The following is a 12247-nucleotide window of genomic DNA, read 5'->3' on the forward strand; positions in this document are numbered from 1 at the left end:
ACATGTACATGGAGACGTAATAGCGCAATAAAACTACAACAAAGAGCCAAAGCCACAATTTAGGATCACTTACATGCTACCAATTACAATGTCACACAAGCTGCCTCCGTCTCCTCGATCCTTTGTGTTTTCAGTGAAGGCTTTTATTAGTTGAAGGTGAAGGAAAATCTTCCACTTTAAGCTGAAGTTAGGTTGAGCTGCTTGTTTGTCGTCCATCTTAAATTTCCAATAAGCTTTTTGTTGTCAATTTCTTCAGGCACATGCATGTGTGATTTCAATTTGGTAAAATGGAGCGCATTTTAGGATACACACGTGTCATCAGGTGGTCTGTGAATTAGTGGTTTGTGTTATTGGATGTTTGTGGACCTCCCACATATTTAAATGACTGAGTAATCAGGATTGAAGCGTTTCATTTACAACTGGCCTCCTCGTCTGTCTGGCTGAGCCTTCGGAGAGACTAATCCCAGATTTGTGGATCCATTTCAGGAGTAACAACATGAAGCCAGGGGCTATTTTAAAATCTGTTCACAGACCTGGAGCTGCAGGCGAGGAATTAAAGTGCCGCACAATGTTTCCTTTTTGTCTTGTGATTATGCAGCGTGATGTTCTCTCACAAAGACAGGGCAGCGGGAGCATAGATGCGAAAGAAGCCGTGTGAAGGTGTGTGACGAGAGACATTACCAGTGTGTATCTTTAACCTGCTGGAAAACCTCTTGAGTGGAAAAGAAAAGCATGTTTGAACGCAAAACATTGTCACACTAATTCTAAAACACAATCGTGCAAACAATTGCAAGATTATGTTCCTTCCACACTAAATGTTTATGTGACAAAAACACAAATTACCCTGCCAGTGTTTGACTGCAGCAATCTGGCTGCTTTTAAAGACTCTGTATGTATTGATCTGCCCTCTTTTGAGCAATGCATCAAGTTATTTGACTATTAAAATGTGTGAAAATAGTGAAACACAGCCAAAATCGGAGGTTTCCCAGAGCCCAAAATACTTTAATGTTAGTACCACTGTCTACACACAATGAAATATAACAATTGATGATATTAAACAAAGATAATGATGAATTGTCACATTGCGATGCTGACATTTTTGGAAAATGTTGCTAACTTTTCACGGAGCTTTATCAATCTACTTCACAATTAATCCAAGACAAGACAGAAAATGTAGGAAAACCACCTAAAAAGTGGAGTTTCTGGTACATTTTCTATGGTTTACATGTCCACCGTGAAAAGGAGAAAGAAAAGGAAACATACTTGTGGAGAGTCAGAATCATGAAACAAGTCAAAAATTGGATTTGCTGATTTAAAATGATGAAACAATTCAAAGGTTTGAATCACAATCTCAATAATGACTCACTGAGAGTAATGTTGTTTAACATGCATAACCACCCATTTCTTATTCTGGTCGAAATGAGCAGCTCAACCTCAACCGTTACCTTCTGAAGACACAACAGGATGGTTGAATAAAAACAGTGCAGAAATCCATTCACTGTTGTTGCATGCAACCCTTTATCTGCAGACTTTAAAAAATAACTATGATGTTATCCTGATGCATGCAGAGACATTCTTTTTGAATCTTCATATAGAGCTGGTCAAAGGCCAGCAGTATATTAGGTAATAGCAGTGGGCTCCTGCAACAGTGAGAGGTAACCGATGGAGCGTTCAGCCGTCCTTTCGTGGATAAAGACTCCAAACACATCCATCCATCCATCCATCCATCCTATGTCTCTGTGTGTGTGTGCGCAAGTGCGACTAAGGTGAGCTTATTGTGTTGAATTCCGTAGGGTTGACTTTTGTTCCATCCAGATATTTTCTAAATCTGTGTCAGTTCTTAGATATTAATCACCCGCCTCTTTGCCTCTGTGCTGCAGAGACACGTTGTTTCTGGTGATACTCGTGCATGATGTTGTGGGCAGTCCGGCTGCTGTGTCCTGCAGCGCCTCGGTGCCGGCGGCCTCTCTGTCAGCGCGCTGACATGACTGCATGTGACAGAGGAACCATATACATCACTTTCTGTCGTGCAGATGCTGCTACAGTTTGACTGGGTCGGCCACAGGAGCATGCAAGGATGCAAAACCTCGGAATTTGCTTATTTGTAATTCATGTCATTTGTTTATACCGTATGCTCAGGATTTTATTGAACATACAGATCATAATAATGTCTGTCTGCTTAATCAAAAGGCATCATTTTACTGTCCTTTTGTGCTTCAAGGAGTCCTCACATCTCATGTTGTTTGGTAACAGATGGAAGCTGATACAAGTTTAAATATTGAGGACATGAACGCCTTCTTCACATTGGGGCATTTGTGCCGTTTGCCTCAAGGCTGGAATCCAATGCTATCCAGTCCTACAGAATAATTTAAAAGCTGCAACATGATCCTGAATGGATGAACACGTGCAGCACAGAGTTACATTTTCACTGATCCTAGTACTATTGGGAGTAGTGGGCAGCTACTTTATATACAGCGCCTGGAGCAGTGTGAGGCTCTGCTGCCTTGCTTAAGGGCACCTCGGCCAGTAGGCAAACTGGCCCCTCTCAGAGTATCACTCCACTCTGTACTTGGTCCTGTTGCCAAACCGAATCCCTGCAGACTGACCTACTCTGCCCCAATTTGTCATCTAATGGTGGCCGAGTTTAGCCTAAAGAGAAACATGAAATATTAAAGACGCATAGTTAATGACTGTCCTCCCAAGATATTGTCCAAAGAAACAAATTATATCACAAAGGACAAATAGTTATAGCTAATGTAAGTGTGCTAAAGTGGCTGAGCTGGAGAGTTCAGTAGTTTTTTGCTGTTTCTTTGCACGAAAAATGTCTTAAACATGAGTCGATTAGCAAAGTAGTGGGGCTGCAGTATAGCCTTAACTATGGACATTAAAACCTTGGAACATATATGATTTCTACCTGCTCAATAACAGATCATATAGAGTGAATAGAGTGGAGGTCAACCGAGGATTTCAGTTCTCTGTTGCTATGAACACTTGTAAAACACGACCTCAGAGGAGCGAACAAACAGCTCTGCCGTGTCTTTTTGTCTCCTTGTGGTTTTTTACCCAGAGGCCTCAGTGAATCTACTTAAACTGCCAAAGCCATCTGCGACCATCGGTCCACAGACTGCTCTCCACACTGCCAAATGTGAGTGTGTCTATATGCACAGTTCAAATAGGCCTGACTTTTTAACCCTCGTAAGCATCTGAGCTCACACTGCAGGCATCTACCCTGCAATACATGCACACAAACTCATGTGTTGGTATCCTTCAGACTAAGGTACTACGCTGCACACCTTGTGATTGTCAACTATTCTCATGGATTTTAATGCAATACTGAGTAATGAGGTGTTTGATAATGACAGAAACTGAAAGCTCATCATGGTTCTGCCAGTTGTTGGTATCTGCTCGTTTCTGATGTTATGAATGTTGAAACGATTTAGATATGCAAATCATGATGATTGCAAATGTAAGCCCTTTTGGGGATCATCATCACATCCAATGGTAATTTCCACAGACTCGCCCGCTCCCGTAATTAGCTAAATGTTTGCAACTGGCTGGAAAAATTCTGCAAGATAATGAGTCATGACTTCATTTCTGTATTTTTCGGACACTCCTAATTTAGATTTCCCAACTTTCCTCCACTGAGATGTTAACATGCACAGTCAGCAAGACACTGGCTCTGAGTTTGTTGCTCAAGGACACTTCAGCAGAGCAGATGCTTGATGTCATGGGGCTCTGACCCTGCAGTTGAAGGACGCTCGCTTTAATCACTTTACTGTATCAGAGCCTGCAGCGTTAATCAGTCATCCATTTGCACTATTACTAACCCTGCTCATTATCTACCAACACTTTTATTCTGGGTTTTTGGTTCAGTCAGAGTGAGCCCTGGAGAGTTTCTGTGTTCAAGGTTAAAACACCACAACCTTCCCCTCATCTCCATGAAGAACACTCCAAAATGACCCTGAATGCACCATGTATTAATTGCCGGTAAGTTCAGTTTTTGTTGGATGAATTAAAGAGCACCACAATGTACAAACAGATTCATCCGCTTGTAGTTTTTCTCCACAATTAGTCCTTGACATTTCCACTTCCAGCTGTAAAATGCTAAAAGGCACTGTGTGCAGTCTAATCCACTAACAGTGATTTGCCATGCTTGTAATTTTGCTCTTGTTTAGTTTAGTGGGCTATAATGATGTTGATAGGCTTTCGGAATAGATTATAAGCAGAATTATGGTATTGTGTTCCAACGTGGAGATCTGCAGCATGTGAGTGTAAACAGTAATTAGTGAAAATCTGAGTTTTAGGTAGAATGAGCCATTCTGGGGTTTACTTGGAGGCCACATTAAGTTGAGATCTCCCTTTTAGACTTGAAGCCTAAACAACAGATACATTTAAGCATGTATTTCAATGCAATCTTCAGGTGTTTCAGATCAGAGTTCACTGTTATTCAACTTTCACTGAGAGGAAGTGCTCGGTCGGACAATAGAAACACTTCTGCTGCTCTGTATGTAAATGAAAAAGTTGTGATTCTCCTTCTGTATCCACTTATTTGGTACATTATGAAACAAAAAACTGTAAGATGCAAGAGGTTGCAAAACTGGCTTTTGTGTAAGTAAACTTCAGGGCTTTCTGCCAACATTATGCTGGTGTGCAAGCATCTAGGAAGAGAGTGAAAACTGCAGACTAAATATTCAAAAGCTTGACCTTCATCGTTGAGATGCATCAGCAGTTAACCTGAGAAAGACTCACTCCTGTAGACACGTCTTCCTCTGAACATAAAAGACCTAAAACCAGAATGTCTACTTTATAATTCCAGTGAATCTCCGCTTCGATCTCCGCTTTGTCCTTGTTTAGAAGTCTTTTGAAGTTTTCCTCCTCAGTTCCTCTCATGTTTATGTGTCCTTCACTGAACCCCAAAGTCCCTGCCTGCCTCTGGACTATCTTTGATGAATGTTAAAGCACAAACATGGCCTGAGATACTAAACTCTGCAGCTGTTCTAACCTCCATCACTCTGATGCAGCGAGACACACTTAAGGTGGGAACAAAAACAGCAGCCATGAAAGCTGCCGATGAGTTTCCCTGGCAACTGTTGCTCGCTTTGAATGGATGCCAACCTTTCACCAGGCCTCTGTTATCTGTCGGTGTGGTTTCTCCAGCAGAGGGAATACAGACACTAATGAGAAAACGTATCCAACAGGGATCTGCTGCGTGACCGTTGCTGGCATCAGCTCCCCAGCCGCGCTCTCCCACAGGCGTGAAATGATACTTTTCTAACTCCAGAAGGAGCTTTACGCACCTCTATTCTCAAGCGAGGGCTGATTTATACCAAGATTAATTTAAAAAAGTTATGAAAATTAGAGATAAAGGTACTGTTTTTATATAGAGATGCACCACGTGTTTTTTTGGCTGGTTCCTATTTTATTTATTTCGAAGAATTATATTTGACGTCTTTAATGAACATTTTTATCCATTTTCTTCTATAAAAAAATGAAAAGAAATTGTTTAATCTTAATTAAACAATTACCAATGAGAAGACTGAGGGTTCTACACAGATGCACCAAGTTGAAAGACTATTTTGTTGTTTAAAATCTGTTTCTAAGGTTGTTCTTTCACTGCTTTATGACTTCCACAAAATAACGTAAAACCATCATCTGACACATTGATGTTCTTTGAGCAAAACAACATATATATGAATATTCAAATCGTTCCCAACAAACGGCCAATAAGCTGACGACCGATTTGTTTTAAACATTGGTTGGAGAGTAGAGGATGAAAAAAATGAACATCTGTGTAGCTAAAGATTACGGATGTGTGTGTCCCTATAGTCAAGTTTTCTACTGAAGTTTACCTGATCTAAACACAGTCGACCCACGTCCTGTAAATCAAACTGCACCGATCCAAAACTAAACTCCTGCCGACGATGTGAAATGTTAGGCGAGTAGGCGTGTTGAAATTCTAAAGACTTGGTGAAACTTACACAAGACTTATAAGAACATTATCAACTGTTTATTTCAGTGAAAATACCATCCCTCCCCATAGTGCAATACAACTAGAGCAAACAACTTTACCTCATACAACTGAAGTCAGAATAGAATCGGACGAGGTTTCTCCAGCATCATCCGGACAGACAGATAGCATCTAAAGGAGAGTCCAGACTAAAACATGTTTCAATCCTTTCCCAGAATTTATCATTTAAGGCAGCAGCATTTCAAGAGATTCTCTAGAGGAAAATAAGGATGGTCATTAATTATTGCTGAGCCGATGTTGCCTGATAGACTTTTAAAGACATTGCCTTTGATTTTGGGAAACTGTGATGGACAAAATATCAAATATCCCAAATGAAAAGTACCGTTGGTTGCAGCCTCCCCTCTAGCATTGTGGCTCTTTCCATAAATGCCCGATCATTTTCGAATAAAGCCGTAATTAATATTTACATAGAAGCCACCCATGCAAAAAACCTCACCTCAACATCCAGCAAGGTAATGCCATTTATGTCTGAAAGGGGTTATGATCCCGTTCATCATCCTGTGCATTTACCATAGACTGTTTACATTAGTTATAGACATTTAGCATGTGTGTGTGCGGGAGTAAGGGGGACTTTGGGGGGGGTGATGCTTCCACACAAGAATCCACTGGAAACTGTAAAGGAGAATGTGTCAGCATTCATTTGCCTTGTGTGGGTGTCGCTGACAGACGTGTGTTGCTTCTTTGCTAATAAAACCTCCTACGAGCGGGAGCCGCTTTGAAGCAGAGAAAGAGCCCGTCAGTCAGTCACTGCATCAAACAGTCACCAGATTATAAAAACGCCTCACAATGTACATGTCAGCCAAGACGTGAGGATGGGGTGTTGCTAATTACTGAGTGGTTTCTGGGGTAAGACCAGGAACACCAGGCTGACATTTTCTGTTTCTGAGTGTTTTATCAGGTAGTTCTGAAATATTCCAGTTAGCCGTTACCAAACACTGAGCTTGGGTTGGATGCTCCCAAACTTTCAAAACTATGCACTGCAGTGTTGATTGTCTTTATGTGAGTAATTCTTAAATAAAAACCCTTTGATACAAACAATAGAGAGACGCAACAATTTGAACCAAGTGCATTGTGGTTCAGTTGGATCTCCCTATCCACTTTACTGCAGGGTGCTGAATTAAAGTTCCTTCTTGACCTTGACAACAGTAGCTTGACAAAGTAAACTAAACAAAAAGTTAATTTAATGGAGCTTTTTAAGCCAGTAGACCTTGAGTCGGGATAGTTTTTTCTAAAGGAAAAAGCGAAAGTGCTCTGGCAGGATAAAAATCCTAACAGCCTCCAAGCGTAAGTCAATTTGAGATGTCACCTTGGACTCTGCAATGTTCGGATGCATTTAGAGTGCATTTTCCACTTTTTCTGGCACCTTATAGATTTAAAAGATTATTAAAATGACTATTTGTAGCCCTAAAATCACAGTATTCCGGATGACTTTGTGAAAAAACAACAGTTTCATGTCTGTTTCTGCAGAAAAAAGAAATCAACAGTGACATTGTTTTTCTGTAACTTAAGAAACTGATGTTACTCCTGAGTCCTGATGCCATTTTTGTCCCCTTGATAAACAACTGATGGACACTTGTTAAGAAGAACCGTTTTTGCTGGTTATCCCTCGAAGATTCAGTGAATCATCCCTTAAATGTCTTCTGGAAGAAGGCTAATGGTTCACCACAGGCTAAAGTGAAGACACCCCCACATCCACCCACATCCACAGAGCTCTGACATCTGCACTTCCAGTCACAAACCGCTGGAGCGGAAACACATTCAGATCCTTTTCTCCACTTTCATTCTTTATGTAACTCCTAAGGTGTTTCCTGTCACATGTTGTTATAGAGAGACACAGGTATCCCTTAACAAACACACACCTGTTGGGAACAAGGTACCCAATAATATCAGGGATGCTGAAAATCTTCCCCTGTTGCCACTGAACACGTCTGTTAGCAGCAGCTAAAGGTTTGCTTTACTTAAAGCCGATTCAGTAGCTCTTGTGGAAGTGAAGTACCTGCAGCATCTTGCTATTTTGAGTGTGTTCCTTCATGGTTGAGTGCACCCATTGAAGGTTGCTTCAGATAAGAGCATCGGCTGAATGTGTTGTAAAGTAATGTAATGACAAGCTCTGCAAGTCCCAGAGCTTTGCTGCAGACACGACCTGACACATCTCTGTGTGTTTATCCTGCTGAATATCCATGCATGCTGTTAATCAGCAGATGGCCTTACGTTAGAGTCTGATGAACCCAAAAATAATAATGAACGCCCCCAGGCTTTCTAATCTAATGATGACAATGACGACAGACATGCAAATGCATCTGGACTTTTGTGGTCGAACTGTTTGACTTCCCCTCTCCACCCATTTGGTAGGTGCACGATTGAAATCACTCCGCGGGGCAGTGGTCTGCTCCAGGGATAAGACCACTGGTGACAAACTGGAAACTAAAAGGCCAGCAACATATGGCGCAGGGGTTTATGGGATTACCCAATTAACAAGGTGACTCAGAGAGCTCCTAATCTGCAAAATGTTCTGACCTATATGGACACAGACAGTGACGCATAAAGGGCATCTTTTCAGAATCCAGCAATTAAACACACACACCTCGTGTGTGCAGTCAGCTCTAATTGTATTAAATGTAGATCCACTGGGTGTCTGGGACAAACATTCAGTCATCCGGGGAAAAAAAGTGCTTGTAAAGAGTGAACACGTCACGCTGTCAGCGAGAGCTTCATTAATTGTAATTATCCTGACATAAAGTGCGCCGCGAGCACAAACACCACCTCCACCCGCGCTGTCAGATCCGCGCGCAAATCAAAACGCGCGCTGCAGGGACGTGACGCACAAGTGGAGTACAAATCCGCGAGAGGACACATTTACACACAGGAATAAGCGGGATACCGTCCGGAAGAGATGGACCCATTCATGAGAATTCATTTGAGCTTTGGCTCTGTGGAAAGTGACAACTTGGTCGCAAAAATGTAGATTTGAGCATCTTTGGTTCGTCATATTCCCAAAACCGACCAGCATGATCCACTCTCTGGAGCATTTCAGTGGTTAATCCCACATGCAGATAAATACTAGGCTGTATCAGTTATTGTAATCACATGTAATGGAGGTAGACCAATGCATGCAATTAGAAATGACAACTACTACATCTGTAAATAACTCTGCAACACTTCCACTTGTACGACTGTCACCTGGCTGCTATCACACTACCTTAAACGTGCTAGAAACATGTAACGAATAGTGCTGTTACTGGTACTTTTAGTTTTCTGAGTGGATGTGTAATTTGTGCAATTTCTATTTTTAACTTTAATATTTTATGCATGCCTCTTAATCATTGTTTGTTTTTTAAAACTATTTTTGGCATCTTACTTTTGCTGTAACCATGTACCTCTCTCTGGGACGAGTAAAGGTATTCTGGTGCTGATAATGTTTCCAAACTGACCATTCCTCTCATCCCCAGCATGGATTTCATTTCTCTGTATCTCTGCCTCTCTGTGAGGATGCTTCTTACCTTCAGGGAATTCATTTGGCTGCACCACATACAGAAACGCTTGCACCAGGTGGAACAGGATCCCTATCGGTCCCGGTTCGTAATGGGCCAGAGTCTCGTAAACTCCCGCAGGCACATAACCGAAATCCAACTTTCCCGGAGGAGGAAGTCTCCGTGGCTCCGTCTCCTGCTGGAGTTCTCCAGAGGCTAGAAACACGACCAGCAGCAGCAGCAGGATCCCGGTCCTCCACATCGTGCTGAGATCAAAACCAGACCTGTAAACTGGGGTCAAACGGGAGGGAGATCTGGAGACTCGTCCTTATCAGAGAGGAAGATGAGGCTGAAAAGTGTCCGACTGGATCCCCCGCAGCTTTTTAAGTCCTTCTGCCGGCGGAGAGGCTCCTTCTGAGCATCGTTTCCCCGGGCTGAGTCTCCTGACGGTCGCTCTAACCGGGTGATCTCCTCCCGTCTCGGGTCTCTGCGGTCCGTTCAGTCCTCCCGAGATGAGGGCGCCTGTCACTTCCACTCCAGCAGGCTCTGTGCGCACGGGGCTGCGCTGCGTCACGGGAGCGCGCCTCCGTCACTTCTACACCCGGTTGTATGGAAAGCCAAGTGTGCCATAGTGCGCTCCGTTTTTGTTTTGGTCTTTTTTCCATATCTGTAGCAATATAAAAATTAAATTGATTTGAAAAAAGTGTGAATTTAAGTACAGTTTTTCAAAATGTATTTCAATTTCTATTTGCACCCGGGTGTCCTTAGCAAATAGCATTGTTAACTACGGACAACCGGGTGCAAATAGCATCTGCCTTTTCATAAACACCTATACATCCAAAACAGTATCTAATATGTAGCCCTGGTGCAAATAGCATTGTTAGCTACGGACACCCGGCTCGGGAGCAAATAGCATCTGTCTTTGATAAAATACTTAATAATTACAAAACATTTATATATCATTTTTTCAAATAACCAAAACACTGAAGAGAAGTGTAGAACATGTATATGTCTTCAATACATTTTTTTAAACAATTGTGCAGCAGTCTAAAAACAATTAGATCACAGATGACATATTTAAATGTTTGTTTTTATTCCGTACAGCAGTGATTGATTACTGGGTATGAACTGTTTAAAGAGGAGCTGTAATCCCCAGTGTTCTAATGAGGTCTAAAGTCAGTACTAGGCATCAGCATCACTTCCTATAGACTCTGCACTGACTTCCTCTCGTCCTCTCTTTTCCTTCTAGGAAACGAGGCGCTGCATGGGGGCCGAAGAGAGCGAGTGGACACCTGAGAGCAAACAGGGAGGGGGGTGACAGGGTGAGGAACTCTGACCTGGAAGCTTGTGAGACATTTGATAGATAGAATCGGAGGATGAAACCCTCTTTATTAGTCACATACATGCATACAGCAGAGCACACACAGTGAAATTGGTCCTCTGCATTTAACCCCTCCTAGTACTAGGAGCAGTGGGCAGCTATTGTGCAGCACCCGGGGAGCAATGGGGAGGGGGGATTGGAGGTGTCCGGTGCCTTGCTGGGACCTCTCCAAGTAGCAGTCCACTTTCCATATTTCATGTCTGTTCGGGGACTTGAACCGGCGACCCTAAGATTCCCAGTCCAAGCCCCTACTGACTGAGCCACTGCTGGACACTGCTTTGGTGTTATAGATGATGTTCATACTCTTCACTGATTGGTTGCAAACACTTTGAATTGACTGGCTACGCAAAACAGAAGGTGAGGCTCATTATCATATTAAAAAATACAAAATGATGCCTGTTTAATCATGCGTTAAAACGGGCGAAAAACTCATGTTTTTACACAAAGAACGGTTGAATTGTGGGTGCATTATGGCACACTTGGCTTTCCCAACAGGAGGAGGAGGGAGGGCCCGGGGAGGGGGGGAGCTCCTCCTGCAGGAGAGAGGAGGATGGAGGATGTGATTATTATCTGATAGAGATGGTGATATAACGTTATATTTGAATAAATAACCCTAACTACAATTCAGAGGCACATATTATATTTTTACTCCACTATTCATTTGATAACTTAAGGTACTTTAGATGTTCATATTAAAAAGTTAAATGCAGAAAGCAAACAATGTATCATGTATTATTTTAGCACATTAAGGCAATAATCATGATTTGATGTGGTTCTGAAAATAAGACATTGTGCAGAATAAATGCTTTTGATTTGTGTACTTCTGAAAAGTTATATACATTAAATAAAGTAACATGTCATATCTAGTGTAGTAGAAGTATACAATGGTTATATTCCCCATAAATACATCTGTACTCAAATGCAGGTCTGGGTAAATATATTTGGTTACCTTCTGCCACTGCTTGAACATCTCTGAATATGTCAGTGTATTTGCTTCTTACTCTGCTGCATCTATCCTCCCCCCCCCCCCCCCCAAATCCCCTCTCCTACCTCTCTTTCTTCTCCCATCATCAGGTGCTCTCTGTATTCAGGACCTTCGACCTCTCCTCCCTTCAGAGGGTGGTTAGAGGACACCTGAGGAGCAGCCAGAGGAGCGCTGTGATTGGTCGAGCTGCGGTCAGGTGGGCTCTGCTTCTGTCTCTCGGCACAATAACATGCCTGTCCTCTGCAGAGCGCAGGGGCCCCGAATTCTAGAGACAAGGGGTCCCTGTCTGTAATCCTTTGATCAGCGATTGTGAGCACCTTTATTCATTAATCCCCCCCCCCCCTCACCCACACACACACACACATTATAGGGACAGATGGTTT

General features: G+C 42.4%; 1 protein-coding gene across 1 annotated transcript in view; it reads right to left on the reverse strand.

Annotated features, from left to right (window-relative positions):
* Window positions 1-10040, reverse strand: part of prom1a (prominin 1a) — a 68877-nt gene extending 58837 nt beyond the window's left edge. The window contains 1 exon segment of the mRNA XM_063876338.1: window positions 9529-10040. Within this exon segment, the coding sequence (XP_063732408.1) occupies window positions 9529-9760 (232 nt within the window). The 5' untranslated portion in view covers window positions 9761-10040.
* Between the last annotated feature and the right edge of the window lie 2207 nt (window positions 10041-12247).

The sequence above is a fragment of the Eleginops maclovinus genome, chromosome 23 (genome assembly GCF_036324505.1).
Source record: "Eleginops maclovinus isolate JMC-PN-2008 ecotype Puerto Natales chromosome 23, JC_Emac_rtc_rv5, whole genome shotgun sequence".
Classification (NCBI taxonomy): domain Eukaryota; kingdom Metazoa; phylum Chordata; class Actinopteri; order Perciformes; family Eleginopidae; genus Eleginops; species Eleginops maclovinus.